The sequence below is a fragment of the Capra hircus genome, chromosome 21 (assembly GCF_001704415.2).
Source record: "Capra hircus breed San Clemente chromosome 21, ASM170441v1, whole genome shotgun sequence".
In the NCBI taxonomy this organism is placed as follows: Eukaryota; Metazoa; Chordata; class Mammalia; order Artiodactyla; family Bovidae; genus Capra; species Capra hircus.
This window is the reverse complement of record NC_030828.1, coordinates 5,761,258-5,779,135: the sequence shown is the minus strand read 5'-3', so window position 1 is coordinate 5,779,135 and position 17,878 is coordinate 5,761,258. Positions and strand designations below refer to the sequence as shown.

The window sequence follows — 17,878 nt, the reverse complement described above, 5'->3', positions numbered from 1 at the left end:
GGCTCTTAGTGTCAGCCGTAACTCTGAACCACCCCCTTGCAAAGCTGCCTATGTATGAGAGCGTGTGTGTGTGCATGTGTGACTCATACTGGGTGCTCTGCGCACGCATGTGTGCCTATACATGTATACACACACGCGTGTGTGTGTGGAATGTAAATACCTGTATCCACCAACAGAAGCCAGGCGCCCCTTCCCGCGCCAGCCCTCCCCTCCCGAGGCAGCTCACCTCCATGTTTCTGCAGAAGGTGGCATTGGTGCCAAAGAGGATCTGGCACTGCTCGCTGGCACTGTAGTGCATGCCTGGCAGCTTGTGGGGCAGGCGCACCGCGTGCCGGCTCCTGGGGTCTGTGACCAGCAGACAGGTGCTGACTTTTGACCTGAAACAGCCAAGAAGACGGTTGGTCTGCAAATGTACCTCCCAGGCTTTTGTTCTACTCTGGCAGTAACTAAGCACCAGTGCTCTCCAAGTTATCTATGGGGAGATGACCAAGCACCAGACACGGGGACTAGACCTTTGGCTCTTTTCCAGATAGCTGAATGCAGATCTTTACCCTGGAGGCCACGAGAGCTGGGCAACAAGAAGCGGCCCGGGCATATCATTCACATAGCAATGTATTTTTCTTGGGGAGTCTGAGTGCTTTCTTGGATGAAAATGCTTTTGCAATCGATTGCTATGGTATGTTCTCAGAATGCATCAAGAAAAAATTGGAGTTAGGTTGATTTTGCTTTTAAATAAATAAGCAAACAATCAAGCAAGCAAGCTTATTTCCAGTTCTGCAGACTTTCTTAGGGGCGGGGTCTGTCAGGTTCTGGACACTGGCTATTCCAGGTGTCCGGCCTGGCCATGAGAGCTGGCTGGCGGCCCGCCGTGCAGAAGACTTAAGGGTTTCAACCAGGACAGAAATGTTCAGAGATGTTGAGGACAGCTCTGAAAAACAACCGGGGGGTGGTATGGCTGTGGCTCCTTTAGGAGTTAAATACTTGAATGCTTTTATTTTTCAGTTCCTAAAACAAGGCAGATGGTAGGAAAAAGGAAACCCAGCCTCTTGCCAAGATTCTTGCAGAAAAGAGTTGCATGCACGCAATACACAAAGGCCGACTATATTAAAACTAACAAGGCCATTTCTAAGCCCTTAGTTTCCCAGCTACAGGAAACATCATAAAAGAAGACCCAGGATGAGGACAGAAGCCAGAGTGACCCCTTGGATCCTCCTTCCTGAGTTCACTGAGCACTCCACTGTGTTACAGGACTATAAAACTGTGTATAGCAGAGACTCGCTGACCCCTTTTGTCTCTGTGGGGGGTACAGATGATGCAGTTAAGTGGTGAAGCGATTGGGGTCTGCCTGTCAAGCCTATACGTTCAGCCCTGAGGTCCTGACACTAAGGGATGCACACAGTACTGGAATACAGACTCTATCTGACAAAGGTCTGACATCAGACAGCTAATTCTTCCACTGAAATCTGTAACGGAGTAAGGCAGACACATTCTGGAAAGAAAGTGGCTATGAGATAAACCCGTCCTAGCCCCACACGTGAGGAAGGTAAGCAAGCCCTCCTCCCAGCAAATGGACGTCCATCGAGGGAAGCAGCCTGAGCTTCGGGGAAGCACCCAGTTCTACAGCAGCCAGGGATGCCGCTAGGGTGGTGCCCACTCATGGTCAAAATAATGAAGAGAAGTGAAATGAAACCTTGCCAGGATATGGTCGCTGCATTGACATTTCCGTTGATAAAATTTGTGATCACCAGCAGGGCGACCAACGTCACACCAGGTGCACACCTGGAAGGAAGTCTCTCCAGCTAAGCTGTAAGAGATTCACTTCTGCTCCTATTGGCTGATACCCCGACTGTTGTGCTTAAGGAAGTACTGTAGCACTTTCTACTGTACTGATGGTACAGAGCGATTTGAGGACTTACTTGAGGAAGTTCTCGAGGTCATCTCGACTGCAGGAGGACCAGGAGAGGTCGCTGGGGCTCCGGCCTTTCACCCACTCTCCCGACATGATGTGGGACCTGCCGGCGCAGGAGGAGTGGTCGTCGTCGTGGTTCATGCCCAAGCTGCCCGAGGGAGAGGGGGAGAGGGTGCTCGTTACAGGCTTCTCATCTCCTGGCCCGGACGCCAGCCCCCTGTGCCCACCTAGATCACAGCGCAGTCACACAGAGGCGCACAGGAGAGGCCTGCTTCCCTGCCATTCTCAGAGCTTAAAGAGAAAGAGCGGGGTGATGGCTCGCTTACTCAGTGAGAGGAAACTGATCGACCATGTAACCAACAGCATTTACCTAACGAATAATAAATGAGTGAACCAATGTTATTAAATGCAACATTACAGTTCTTCTGATGGTCAGACTTGCTTTTCCACACTGACATACCCCGGTGTAAAGCTTCAGTATCTCACTGCCTGCGGAGAAGTCACTAAGCTAAGGGCTGGTGCCAGCCAAGACTCTGACTTAAGAAAACTCATGAACACTCATGGCTTCTGATTCACATCACTGTACCTGGGTCCACCAAGATCATACCTATCTCCTTCCCCACCCAGTTGTACCTGGAAGACAGCAGGAAGCTGATGTAGATGAGGGAGGCTAACTGTAAGCGGAACAATGATCTCAGTTCACAAATGGGCTGCCAGTGAGGGGAAGCCGAGAAACAGAACGCCCGTGATCAGATGGCCCACTGTCTGCTGACCTGTGACCTCCAGGGCAGAGATTCACTGTGCATAAGGGTTGCTCACTCTTTGTCAACACACACACGGGCATTCCTTCAAACATATTTAAGAGAGGATTCTCAAGTGCCAGAAACGGCCTAGAAAGAGAAGATACAGTGGGGCACAATAAGCCATCAAATCAGCCTGGGAGATGAGATGGACCCAGAGACGACTGTGCCAAGAGGTTCTAAACACGCCTCTGCGGCCTTATTTCTCCCAGCTCTCCTCACGCGCCTCCGACTATCTTTCCCCATTTCCTCTGCGTTCTCACTCCACACATTCCAGGACCACTCGGTGCTCCTGGACAGAGAGGCCACCCCACATGAAACTGGGGAGCTGACCCCGCTCCCATCCCTGGAACAACAGGGCCTGGCACCTGAGCTCCTGCTCCCTGTGGTCACCCAGCGGGCCCGTTCCTATAGCTGAGGGTGTGCATACCAAAGGTGAACTGAATTTATACTCAAGCCTATTTATAATAGTAATACTTGTTATTTCAATCAATACATGTGGTTACATGTTATGTTAACCAGTGTAATATGAGCATAAAAGTAAAGTTTTCATAAAAAGCAATTTAGCTACAAGCTAAACTAGGCCGCTGCCAGGCTGGGTGTGGGCAAGACAACAGTAGAAGTTGAGGAAAAAATCATAAAAATCTGCCCTTAGACTGTTTCACAAGGGTCTTTCAAGGTCTGCTGAATCTAAAAAAAGGATAAAAACACACTGAACTCAAGCTCATCACACTATAGTTGTGGTTTCTGTGAGGAAGGTGATGGGAAGCCCAGTCAGCTTCCCTCTGAGAAAAGGCTTTCGCCCCCACCACAAAATTGGTGACAAAATGTATGTTTTCATTACTTAAGTCAAAACAAAAGGGCCAAATGTTTAAGAACCTGAGTATAATTTCTTTGCATTTCCTCTCTTGACCCAGTTTTTCGGTTAATGGCTCAGCTGACCAACCACTACCCTGCTATCCTGTCAGACAGGAAGGTTTCTGCGGCGGCGCCTACATGTTGGCACCCACTTCCCCTCAGTCCAGGCCTCTCCTGCCAAACCTCTCCTTGAAAAATGCCCGCTCCTGGGATTTCCCATGGGCTCTTCCACCCCACCAGGTGCCCTTAGCGCAGCTTTCCATCCCAGCCTGTCCACCCACAACTGACACAGAGCAAGTACTTTATAAATATTTATCAAATGGATTAACTATTTGATGCAGGAGAAAAGATGCAAAAATTGGAGGACCCACATCCACAGTAGCTGTGCTGGTCTAGGGCAGCGGCCTGCTCAACAGAACAATGAAAGCCATCTCCGGGTAGATGCAATCTTGTTTCCTTGCCTAGATGCCAGGAATCCATCCAATTAGGGTTAAGTAGAGAGCCTAGAAATTATCAGATACATCTGACCAATAAGAGTTATTAATGGTATCACTCAGGTTTTTACTTTTTTTTCCTGCTTGTTATCTGTGGCTCAGCTGATAAAGAATCTGCCTGCAATGCGGGAGACCTGGGTTCAATCCCCAGGTTGGGAAGATCCCCTGGAGAAGGGAAAGACTACCCACTCCAGTATTCTGGCCTGGAGAATTCCATGGACTGTATAGTCCATGGGGTCGCAAAGAGTTGGATACGACTGAGCGACTTTCACTTCACTTTTCATACCTTTATCCACACACACACACACACACACACACACACACACACACACACGTACACACACACACATCCATCTCTTTGTTTCAGGAAAGGTAGGAACTGACTGCAAAAGATATTAAGTCACCTTAAATTTGATTTAGGGTTTGATATATCTATAAATTGGAGAAGGCAATGGCACCCAACTCCAGTACTCTTGCCTGGAAAATCCCATGGGCGGAGGAGCCTGGTGGGCTGCAGTCCATGGAGTCGCTAAGAGTCGAACACGACTGAGCGACTTCACTTTCCCTTTTCACTTTCATGCACTGGAGAAGGAAATGGCAACCCACTCCAGTGTTCTTGCCTGGAGAATCCCAGGGACAGGGGAGCCTGGTGGGCTGCCGTCTTTGGGGTCACACAGAGTCGGACACGACTGAAGTGACTTAGCAGCAGCAGCATATCTATAAATAAAATGAGTGATAGGACTTTCAAATGGGTAGATCTGTTGATGGCTTCCAGGGAACTCTGGTGTAGAGGTTATATAAATACAAGGTCTCATGAAAGAAGTGGCTCCAAACTCCATCATTAAGGACAAAGTGTGAGCACAGAAAGTGGAGCAGGTCAAACTGTCATTGCCCCCCGGGAGATTCCAATCCCAGGGAGATTCAACCTGGGATCCTAGCCCCCCTCCCACATCCCAAGCTGGGACATCCTGAGCGGCCCCCAGACGCTCCTTGCTGTTTGGGAAACCACAGTCGGAGGACAGCCAAGCCCTGGCAGAATGGCTTTGCCACGTATGGAGGAATGTTTCACTTGTGACTTACTTTCAGCTTTTTTCCCCGTGGTCAAGCTGCTTGTAAAATCAAAGAGGCTCCTTCGCCCATATGCCAGACTCAGCTGGCCAGAGAGCCTGGTCTCTCTGGAGACAAAGCTCTGCCCACCAAAGTGCTCAGAGAATCTGACTGTGCCCTTGACACCCAAATGCCCACAGGGCATTGTGTGAGTGGTTCATGCTGCCAGCCCCCAGAGAGGGACTTCCCTAAGGAATGTTCTGGTCAGCAGGATCAGCAAGGAGTGCCGTTCTCGGGTTTCTGGAGCTTGTCTCGAATACAGATGGTGCTGGATCTGGTTTAAAATGTTCAAATGAAACTTCTGCTTAAAATGTTCAAGAGCCTCACAAATTGAGGAACTCGCATTTAGGTAGGAGTTTGGATATTTGAGGTCTACATAAACTACAGCTTAGGCTATTTTTAGTTTAAGTTAAAGATCACTTGACTGAAGAAATTTCATGTTATTTTAGGTTGATGTCTGTGGTAACATTATATTTAACAGAACATGTAGCATTAAGCACAAAGTTAAAGCAACTTTAACCGTAAGTGACTGAGATTAAGGACATAGATGGGTCTCATGTCACATGTGGTACACATTTACCAAACACAATGACTTCATGGCCTTGAGTTGACTTTATCTTAAGACAAAAGAACATGGTGCTTCCAAATCTGCTTCAGGAAATCCAATATATACCATGTGCGAATTCTGAAAGGCAATGCACCCGCCTTGCTAGCTTCACGAAGTCCTGGAAGGCGCAGGAGATCCTAGGTGTTCTGGGGTGGTACCCATGCCATTGTGGAAACTTCTGCTTCACCTGGTTCAGAGCCTGTCCCTTGGATGCTCGGGTGTTTTGATGCTAGGTTTGTGACCCGGGCTGCCTCCCTTTACGGTACTCTTGGCTGGGTTTGTGAAATAAGTGCTCAGGTGGAATGAAAGACCCCAAAAGGCTCCCATGAGGGCAGTCTCTCCATGGAAGGGGTTGAGGCTGGCTTGAGTCCTGCTTCAATTGTCCCCGGGGAACACTGCCTGCCAGTCCCTTTTCAATAAATGTTTACTGACTTTGAAATAACAGGAAAGGCCCACAGCAGTTTCTAGGAGATCATTACTGTTGATTAATAAAATAATAATAAACACCTCCAACATCACTGTAGAAGGGAAATTCTTTATGACCACTACCTATTTGCCAAGAACCAGACTACCCTCAACCTATAGCTACTCAGAAACTTTACCTTCAAGGATTAAAAGTCACCAAGGGTAACAGGCTGCACTCATTTATACAGGTTGAACAATAGGGTTGATTGTCATGATCATCAATAACCCCATTTATAGGGAACACAGCATCCATATTCTCTCACCTCAGAGAAGTTGTTTTTATTTTTATATAGGAAACTGAGCTCATCAACTTGCAGGGACTCAGGAACACTTCAACTCCCAGAGTAGACCTATGGGCTCCACCCTAGGTTCCCAAAATACAAATAATCCCAAAACACGATGGAGTTCTGAATCACTAATGGATAAAGAACAACCAAAATAGTGGTGACATTAAGTGCATTTTGCTAAAATGGATAACAGCATAGTAGGTGAAAATGGATAAGGAATATCATAGTATATAGTACATATCTCTCTTAGCTAACCAGAATACTGAAATCAAAAAAGCACTCATGTTCTTGGGTTTACATGGATGGGATTTTGATGTCAGGTCAAAATTTGATGAGATTTTTGATGCAGAGTCATATCTGGCTTTCCCTCAAAGTAGTCTTGCCTAGGATTTGCATGTGTGAGTGTATAAACATATACATATACCTAAACACACAAGATGGAGAAGGCAATGGCACCCCACTCCAGTACTCTTGCCTGGAACATCCCATGGATGGAGGAGCCTGGTGGGCTGCAGTCCATGGAGTCGCTAAGGGTCGGACACGACTGAGCGACTTCACTTTGACTTTTTACTTTCATACATTGGAGAAGGAAATGGCAACCCACTCCAGTGTTCTTGCCTGGAGAATCCCAGGGACGAGGGAGCCTGGTGGGCTGCCGTCTATGGGGTCACATAGAGTCGGACACAACTGAAGTGACTTAGCAGTAGCAAACACACAAGACACATTTCAAATGGGCTTTAAACTTTTATTTCAAGTACCTGGGATGAAAGGCAGGAAAAGAGAAAGGAAAAGAAAACGAAGCACAGGCAATTCTATCCCCTCCTTGGGTCAATGAGCGTGCATACGCGTGCACGCACGCATGTGACCGCGCACCCTCGGGAGCGCAGAAGAAAGTCGGCCATCTGCCCTTCTCTCAGGGTTTGGGGGCCCCTCTCTGTGAGCACAGCATCACTCTGAGGGTGACTCTGATGCTTCACGAAACAAATTTTTCACCCAACAAGGGCACAAGGTGTGGAGTCTGGATGCATGAAGTTCAAATTTTGTTTGATGCTCAGAGAAACAGCTGTCACTTCCAACAGTGTGGGGGAGACTGGGGTGATAAACTTACGACAGGCTGTGTCCAGCATCTGACGTGGTCCTTCCAAAGTGATTTTCAAAGATAATTCTGATGAACTATTTTCACCTTTCGTCCTTATTTCAGAACCTAACTCTGCACAACATGCAGCGACACAGGGCTATTATTTCACCCGAGTGCTTTCAATTTACATCACTGCTATGTCTCTACAGCCTCCGGATAGAACAGGGAAAGGAGTAACCATGTCATTTCCCTCCTTCTTGATGAGTACCTCTCGGGGCTACACAACTGGAGTCATCTGCTTGACGTTACACACCAGGTTAATCTCAAAACTACCACTCTGGGCCCCGTGAACAACAGCAGACACCACGCCTCTCATGGCCGAGGCTTCCCCTGTTCAACCTCCTTCTGTCCCCACACACCCGCCCCCTGACTCTGCTTCAACATTTGCACACATGCTCTGATTTTCTAATAGTTTTGATGAAAATACATAAATAGTCAACGAGGATGGTATGAGACCCCCGCTTCTCACAAAGAAGAGGAGTGCTGTATTTGAAAGGGCCTGGCTTGCAATCAGACTGACCTGGGTGAAAATTCCAGCTCTGCCTCGAGAGAGCAGTGTTACCCCTCCGAGCCTCTGCTTCCTGGTCTATGACTGAATAGGGCTCGTGGTACTTAATGTCATTCATTCATTATTCAACAAATATGGCTCAAATGCTATGACCAGACACTGTGCCAGGGGCTGGTGTAGGCCAGGCCCCTGCTTCCATGGAGTTTACATTCTGAAGAAATGGAGATGAGGGTTATATGGGCCAGCAGACACCAAAGAGCCTGACGAGTAATGGGCTCTGTAAGACAGGAGGGTCTTGCTGCTTCTAAGCACATGCCCGAGTGAAGGAAGGCTGGTTGCACCCAAGCTGCAAACTCAGGTGCCCTCAGAGAGCTCCGAGTTAAAGAAGGAGGTAAGAGAGGCCACAAATAAGAAGAGGGAGGCTCAAGGCCAACGGAACAGTATCTTCCTGATCCTATGTCTTTAAATTCCATTTCTCTTCCACAACAAGCTAACTGAATAGAACTGTCTGCTCTGGCCAGTGCGGCCCAGGAACTCAGAGAATGGGACCCCTGGACAGAGGCTTCACAGAAGCCAGAGCAGCCCGGCCGGGAGGACAATCACGGTCCACACCACACGCTGCCTCCAGAGGAAGAGGCTGCTGGCGATGGCCTGTGGCATAGCCCCCATTCCTCGTCTCCCAGCAGCAGGCCACACTTCTATTCAGCTACCGGTGCAGCCAGCAGCCAGCACTGGTAAAGACCTGAGGGACACAGGCCCCGGGGCTGCAGCTGGGTCCTCTCAGCAAGAAGCTGTCTTGGCCCAGACAGCTCCTACTGGCTCACCAGCCCCTAGACAAACGTGGTCGGGACACAGTGAGATGGTCGCGTCCTCCTCTGCTCCACTGGCTCCAGAGCAGGCTGGGCCCATGGCAAGGCTCAGCCAATAGCTGTGCAATGGTACAGGCACACGAGCGCCGAGGTCGACACAGCAGCCTACCAGACACAGAACACAGGCTACCCTTGACGCCCCTTCCCCCACGGCCTTATTGGCATGAGGGGAGGGCCCCCAGCGTGAACACACAAACAAACCAGCAACACCTCCTCGGGGGGCTCCTGGCCTCTACCCGGACACCTCCACTGCTCAGAGCATTCCAACAGCCCATCCGGAGCCAATGAATGCAAACGTCTGCGGTGTCTCTTTCATAGACTTGAAGTCAAATGACATTTGCAAATTTTACCAAAAAAAAAAAAAAATCCATACAGCCAAGTTGGTTTCTGACCTGCCTGGGAAAATAGTCTATAGACGTGTGGAGGGGGTGTCTGAAGCTATTTCCAGGTAGAAATTCCAAAGAAGTTTAGAATGATGGCTCCATTGACAAAATAAGGATATAGCCTCCTAAGGTGAGTGACTATTTCAGAGGGGACAATACTGATTCAGACGAAAAGGCTGTAGAGTATAAAGAAAAAAATGCCTCTACCAAGGCGTAAGAAATAAGTCAGTTCTCCTTCTCTGCTTTCTTCAGTCTTTTTGGAGAACTTTACTTTTCCGTATGATTTTGGTTTATCATGTTTCATAAGAAGTCCTTTCAGTTTGGGATTCATCCACTCTGGCATCCTGCATGATATAATCTGCATAGAAATTAAATAGCAGGGTGACAATATACAGCCTTGTCGTACTCCTTTCCCGATTTTGAAGTAGTCAGTGGTTCCATGCCCGATTCTAACTGCTGTCTCTTACCCCGCATATAGGTTTCTCAGGAGATGGGTAAAGTGGTCTGGTACTTCCATCTCTTTAAGAATTTTCCACAGTCTGTTGTGATCCACACAGTCAAAGACTTCACTGTAGTCAATGAAGCAGAGAATATTTTTCTGGAACTCCATCGCTTTCTCCACAACCCAACGAATGTTGGCGATTTGATCTCTGGTTCTTCTTTGAAACCCAGCTTGTACGTCTGGAATTTCTCAGTTCATGTACTGCTGAAGCCTAGCTTGAAGGCTTTTTGAGCGTATTTTCAAGCATATGTTGCTGTTCATTTGCTCAGTTGTGTTCAACTCTTACAACCCCATGGAATGCAGCATGCCAGGCTTCCCTGTCCTCCACCATCTCCTGGAGTTTGCTCAAATTCATGTCCTTTGAGTCAGTGATGCCATCCAACCATCTCATCCTCTGTTGCCCCCTTATCTACCTGCCCTCGATTTTTCCCAACATCAGGGTCTTTTCCAGTGAGTCGCCTCTTCACATCAGGTGGCCAAAATAGTGGAGCTTCAGCTTCAGCAACAGTCCTTCCAATCAATCAGGGTTGATTTCCTTTAAGATTGACTAGTTTGATCTCCCTGTTGTTCAAGGGACTCTCAGGAGTCTTCTCTAACACCACAGTTCAAAAGAATCACTCTTTGGCACTCAGCCTCCTTTATGGTCCAACTCTTAAATCCATACATGACTGCTAGAAAAGCCATAGCTTTGACTATACGGACTTTTGTTGGCAAAGTGATGCCTACACTTTTTAATACACTGTCTAGGTTTGTCAAAGCTTTTCTTCCAAGGAGGAAGTGTCCTTGAATTTCATGGCTGCAGTTACCATCCTAGGTGATTTTGGAGCCCAAGAAAATAAAGTTCTGTCACTGGTTTCATTTTTTCCCCATCTATTTGCCATGAAGTGATGGGACTGGATACCATGATCTTAGGTTTTGAATGTTGAGTTTTAAGCGAGCTACTTCACTCTCCTCTTTCACCTTCATCAAGGGGCGCTTTAGTTCCTCGTTGCTTTCTGCCATTAGGGTAGTGAGATTATTGATAATTCTCCCATCAATCTTGATTCCAGCTTGTGCTTCATCCAGCCTGGCATTTTGCATGATGTACTCTGTATAGAAGTAAAATAAGCAGGGTGCAAATATACAGTCTTGATGCACTCCTTTTCCAATTTTGAACCAGTCCATTGTCCCATGTCCAGTTCAAACTGTTGTTTCTTGACCTGTATACAGGTTTCTCAGGAGGCAGGTAAGGTGGTCTGGTATTCACATGTGTTTGAGAATTTTCCGCAGTCTGTTGTGATTCACACAGTCAAAGGCTTTAGACTAGTCAATGAAGCAGACGTAGATGTTTTTCTGGAACACCCTTGCTTTTGCTGTGATCCAATGGGTGTTGACAATTTATCTCTGGTTCCTCTGCCTTTTCTAAAACCAGCTTGAACATCTGGGATTTCTCAGTTCACACACTGCTAAAGCCTAGCTTGGAGAATTTTGAGCTTTACCTTGCCAGCATGTGAAATGAGAGTAACTGTGTAGTAGCTTGAGCATTCTTTGCCACTGCCCTTCTTTGGGATTGAAACAAAAGCTAAATGTTTCCAGTCCTGTGGCCACTGCTGAGTTTTCCAAATTTGCTGGCATATTAAGTACAGCACTTTAACAGCATCATCTTCTAGGATTTGAAATAGCTCAGCTGGAATTCCTTCACCTCCTCTAGCTTTGTTTGTAGTAAAGCTTCCTAAGGCCCATTTGACTTTGCATTCCAGACTGTCTGGCTCTAGGTGAGTGACCACACCATCGTGGTTATCTGGGTCATTCAGACCTTTTCTGTATTGTTATACTGTGTATTCTTGCCACCTCTTCTTAATATCTTCTGCTTCTGTTAGGTCCATACCATTTCTGTCCTTTATTGTATCCATATTTGCATGAAATGTTCCCTTGGTATCTCTAATTTTCTTGAAGAGATCTCTGGTCTTTCCCATTCTGTCATTTTCCTCTATTTCTTTGCAATGTTCACTTAAGAAGGCTTTATTATTGAATGCCCTTTGGTATTCTTTGGAACTCTGCATTCAGATGGGTACTTTGTTCCTTTTCTCCTTTGCCTTTTACTCATCTTTTCTGCCCAGTTATTTGTGAGGCCTCCTCAGATAATCATTTTGCTTTGTCGCATTTCTTTCTCTTGGGGATAGTTTTGGTTACCGCCTCCTATCCAGTGTTGCAAATCTACATCAATAGTTCTTCTGGCACTGTGTCTATCAGATCTAATTTCTTGAATCTATTTGCTAGCATGTGAAATGAGTGCAACTGTACAGTAGTTTGGCCATTCTTTAGCATCGCCCTTCATTGGGATTGGAATGAAAACTGACCTTTTCCAGTCCTGTGGCCACTGCTGAGTTTTCCAGATTTGCTGACATACTAAGTGTACAAACTGGAATCAAGATTTCTGGGAGATTTACCAACAAACTCAGATATGCGGATGATACTACACTGCCACTACAATGGCAGAAAGTGAAGGGGAACTAAAGAGCCTCTTGATGAAGGTGGAAGAGGAGAGTGAAAAAGCTGGCTTGAAACTCAACATTCAAAACACTAAGATCCTGGCATCTAGTCCCATTACTTCATGGCAAATAGAAGGGGAAATAGTAGAAGCAGTGATATATTTTATTGGGTGGGGGCTCCAAAATCACTACAGATGGTGACTGCAGCCATGAAATTAAAAGATGCTTGTTCCTTGGAAGGAAAGCTGTGACAAACCTAGACAGTGTATTAAAAAGCAGAGACATCACTTCGCCAATAAAGGTATGCAAAGTTAAAGCTATGGTTTTTCCAGTAGATGTGAGAGTTGGACCATAAAAAAAGCTGAGTGCTGAAGAATAGATGCTTTCAAACTGTGGTGCTGTAGAAGACTCTTGAGAATCCCTTGGACAGCAAGGAGATCAAACCAGTCAATCTTAAAGGAAATCAACCCTAAATATTCTTTGGAAGGGGTGTTGCTGAAGCTGAAGCTCCCATACTTTGGCCACCTGATGCGAAGAGCCAGCTCACTGAAAAAAAACCCAGATGCTGAAAAAGATTGAAGGCCAAAGGCAAAGGGAGTGGCAGAGGATAAGATGGTTAGATAGCGTCACCAACTCAATGGACATGAATTTGAGCAAACTCCGGGAGATAGTGGAGGACAGAGGAGGCTTTGTAAGAGGTTGCAAAGAGTCAGACATGACTTAGCGACTGAACAATAACAACCTTTTAGTTCAGAATCGTACTGATTACTTTGGAGAGAACTGATACCACTGTAGTTTTGAATCTTGCCATCCAGGGACATGTGGGCACCTTTTCACTCTTTCAGGCTTTCTTGAATGCCCTTTGGCAAAGTTTTATAGTTTGTATCATCATGGTCTTCCTTTTTTCTTTTTGTTATCAGCATCATTCCTGGGTATCCTACATTTTTGGTTGAAGTTGTGAGCAAGGTCTGCCTTTTATTCTTCCACAACTGATGACTACTTGTGTATAAATAAGAAAGCCATGGATAACTGTATGTCTTGTGACTTGCAATCTAATGAATACTAATTGCTTCAAACAGTTTGCCAGATGATTCCCTTACAAAATGTACTTGCTGCTGCTAAGTCACTTCAGTTGTGTCTGACTCTGTGCGACCCCAAAGATGGCAGCCCACCAGGCTCCCCTGTCCCTGGGATTCTCCAAGCAAGAACACTGGAGTGGGTCGCCATTTCCTTCTCCAATGCATGAAAGTGAAAAGTCAAAGTGAAGCCGCTCAGTTGTGTCCGACTCTTAGCGACCCCATGGACTGCAGCCCACCAGGCTCCTCCATCCATGGGATTTTCCAGGCAAGAGTACTGGAGTGGGGCGCCACTGCCAGTAGCCACTACTGCTTTGCTTCTTCCCTTTCAAGCTTTACACCTCATTTCTTACCTTATGAAGTTTGATGGACTTCCAAACAATGCAAAATGTTAGTTAGAACATGGGGACCTTTATCCTAGTCCAAAAACTAATGGGCATACTACTAATATTCGCACACTGGATACATCTGTTCTAGACTGCTTGCAGGTAGGTAAACTTGGTCAGCTTAAGGACACTTTCTTCTAAATAATCATTTTAAGAGGCCTTCCTGCTACCATCTCAAAGTAAACACTAAAGACAGTTTAACACAGTGGAAAGAGTGATACTTCAAAAAGACTGAGGCCATGGTTGATATTAAAGACCTGCTCCAGTTATTTGGGGGAGCTGAGGCAAAGTTCCCAACTCAATAGGACTGTTCTCCTAGCTGGGAAGTGAGGGGCTTGAACCAGGGATTCAAGGGATTCACAAAATGATTCCATTTTGTGATTCTTGATCTAGAAGACTAAGCACGATGTAAGGCAGAGCTGTTACTCTTTCTTCTAGTAAGAGCTGGGTGGGCCCTTCCATATACTGGCACTTTCAGGGTACCAGGGACACAGCACTGAGGGGCACACACAGCCCTGCCTGTAGGAAGCCCACAGTCTGGCAGCGATCAAAGACAAGTCAGCAGGTACTGTGATGATGCGACGGTCCCTGTGTGACCATCCAGTATGGCAGCCACTGGCCACCTGTGGCCTAGGAACATTTGAAATGTGCTAATATGGCTGGAGAACTGAAACTCTGATTTTATTACATTTTAATTGAGATAAATTTAAAGGCCCACTTGTGGCTAACTGCTACCACACTGAACTGTACAGGCAGAGACAAGAATCTAATTCAATGACCCTGAGTACCACCACTGTGCCAGGAACTGCCAATGTCATCACTTTGGTGCAAGAGTATATGCAGGCCCACGAAGTACTTAGAGGCTTACAGATTTAGAGAGATAAGACAACCTCATGACACAGCTGGAGAAGACTCAGTGCCAGGTGCAGACATCAGAAGCCGAAAGTCACGGGGATTTAGAGAAGGGAGCCATGCCGGCTCACACTGACTCTTTGTATTACCTCATGCCCATTTTTCCTCTAAAATGGTTGTGCTGACGGTGCCATCTGTGCTAAGCCCTCAAACCGCAGGACTGTGATGTGATGGATTAGAAGAGAAGAACCTAGAGATCTACAAAGGCTTTACAGCACACCCAGGATAATGAAGGAATATCAGTGTAAATTGCTTTAGACCACGATGTCTGAAAAGAGGGATTCTCTAAATGACCTCCTACAGAGGCCTCTTACATGCAATTAAATCTGGGACATTCTCAGTTGCAAATGAATTTTCTCAAGAATGGCATAAGATCACAAGCCTTCACTCGCTAACTAAAAAAGTGAATGGTGGATTGTAACAGAGCAAAACAAAGGAGGTTATTTCTAATGCTAAACAGTTCTGCGAGGCTCTCCTTAGCTTCTTAAAGAAAGATAATTTATTGAAGAAATCATTTTTATTTCAGAAGAAGACTTCACAAAAACACTACACTCTTCTCAAATTAACCACTGACATGAATGTCATCCTGGTCCCACATCCCTGGTGTGGCCTGCTCTGGGCCTGGAGTGCAGAAAGGCCCCAGGAAAGGGCCTGCGTGACCTGAAGTTGAGAACGCTGTGAAGCCCGTGAAGATGCTACAGCAGCAGCAGTCAGGCCCAGCTTCCCTCCCAAACTGCATGATGGTTCACTGGCACCCCTTCAGTTCCATTCAGTTCAGTCGTGTCCAACTCTGAGACCCCATGGACCGCAGCACGCCAGGCCTCCTGTCCATCACCAACTCCCGGAGTTCACTCAAACTCACGTCCATTGAGTCGGTGATGCCATCCAGCCATCTCATCCTCGGTCGTCCCCTTCTACTCCTGTCCCCAATCCCTCCCAGCATCAGGGTCTTTTCCAATGAGCCAGCTCTTCGCATCAGGCGGCCAGTGTATTGGAGTTTCAGCTTCAACATCAGTCCTTCCAATGAACACCCAGGACTGATTTCCTTTAGTATGGACTGGTTGGATCTCCTTGTAGTCCAGGGGACTCTCAAGAGTCTTCTCCAACACCACAGTTCAAAAGCATCAATTCTTCAGCCCTCAGCTTTCTTTATAGTCCAACTCTCACATCCATACATGATTACTGGAAAAACCATAGCTTTGACTAGACGGACCTTTGTTGGCAAATTTTTAATGTTTCTGTTTTTTAATATGCTGTCTAGGTTGGTCATAGCTTTTCTTCCCGGGAGTAAGTGGCTTTTAATTTCATGGCTGTAGTCACCCGTAGTCTCCTTCAAATCTGCAGTGGGCCTTCCCTTAGGCCTGGCTGTGCTAGCTGGAGGCCAATGTGGAGCATGGGGCAGGTTCCGAGGACTCAGGTTAATGCGGCATAAGTGGGTCTGAGCCTGTGGCTCCACTCACCCCTCCTGGTCTGCCAACGGCATCCTGCAGGGCTGGGGGGACCAACTCTGAATTCTGGTTCCAGGGCGGCTCTCTGGCTTGTCAAGCAAGAACACAGCAAGGGAGCTGAAGAGTACAAAGTGTTTCCCTTCATGCAGTGTGCTCCCAAGGTCCTGCCAAGGAAAGTCTGCCTAAACAGAGGGCTGGCACTTATTTTTTGAGGGAAACTGGGTGATGGGGTGAGAGTCAGAAGAATGTGCCTTCTGCTTCTTAGCCTACAGTGTAATTTGTCAAAAGGCACTGTGGGCACCAGGCTGAACAGGGCAGGAAACAGAAAGACGGCTGAAAGGTTCCAAAGCAGTCAGTCTCGGTTATCCCCCAGCTCCGGATGTCAAGAAAGAACCTCCTGTGCACTGCAGACGGGAGAAGAGTGTGTAAACAGGGAGGGATTTCTCGGCTTCGGGGCCACCTACGGTCCCTACGAGTCCTCTGTACTGCCCCCTGCGGAGTGCTTCAGAAGGTCAAGGTCAAAGCCCCTGGGCCTCTAGGGCCGACACAGCAGAGCGCTGCAGAGAGGCGGAGAAGGGCCCCTGCCATGTCCTGGGGCCCTGGGTTAGCTGTCTGTAGTGGAGACAACTGACGACATCAACAATGCATTTGACTCAGGAACTGCTAACAAATGTACAGTACTGTGGTGGTTCAAGAATTCTGCAGAGGAGACGAGAGCCTTGAAGATGAGGAATGCAGTAGCCAGCCATGGAAGGTGACAGCGACCAATTGGGAGGACCATCGAAGCTGATCCTCTTAAAACTACAGAAGAAGTTGCTGAAGAACTCAATGTCGACCATCTTAGGGTCGTTCAGCATTTGAAGCAAATTGGAAAGGTGAAAAAGCTTGACAAGTGGGTGCCCCAGGAGCTGACTGCAAATCAAAAACATGGTCATTTTGAAGTGTCATCTTCTCTTATTCTACTCAACAACAAACCATTTCTTGACTAGATTGTGACATATGACGAAATGTGGATTTTATACAACCACCAGCAATGACCAGCTCAGTGGTTGGACTGAGAAGCTCCAAAGCACTTTCTAAAGTTAAACTTGCACCAAAAACAGGTCGTGATCACTGTTTAGTGGTCAGCTGCCCATCTAACCCACTACAGCTTTCTGATGAAACTATCCTGGTGAAACTATCACATCTGAGAAGTGTACTCAGCAAATTGATGAGATGTGCCAAAACCCACAATGCCTACAGCTGGCGTTGGCTAACAAGGGCCTAATTCTTCTTCATGACAATGTCCAACTGCGTGTCGCACAACCAATGCTTCAAAAGTTGAATGAATTGGGCTACAAAGTTTTGCCTCATCTGCCATATTCACTTGACCTCTTGCTAACAGACTACCATTTCCTCAAGCATCTCAACAACTTTTTGCAGGGAAATGCTTTCACAACCAGCAGTAGGCAGAAAATGCTTTCCAAGAGTTCATCAAATCCTGATGCATTTGATGAATAAACAAACATCTCTCATTGGCAAAAATGTGTTGATTTTAATGGCTCCTATTTTGATTAATAAAGTTATGTTGGAGCCTAGTTATAATGATTTTGAATTCATGGTCCAAAACCACAATTACTTTTTCACCAACCTAATAGCATCGTTCCTACCCTCCCACC

The 17,878-nt window shown here is 46.7% G+C and overlaps 1 protein-coding gene across 2 annotated transcripts in view; it reads right to left on the bottom strand.

Annotated features, from left to right (window-relative positions):
* The window catches only part of ADAMTS17 (ADAM metallopeptidase with thrombospondin type 1 motif 17), a 390,832-nt gene that overhangs the window by 178,723 nt on the left and 194,231 nt on the right, over positions 1–17,878 (bottom strand). For both annotated transcript variants that reach the window (XM_018066305.1, XM_018066306.1), the window contains exons 9-10: positions 1,917–2,057; positions 227–377 (exon numbers count right to left, since the gene is read on the bottom strand). In XM_018066305.1, coding sequence (XP_017921794.1) covers positions 227–377; positions 1,917–2,057 — 292 coding nt within the window. The remainder of the gene's footprint in view (positions 1–226; positions 378–1,916; positions 2,058–17,878) is intronic.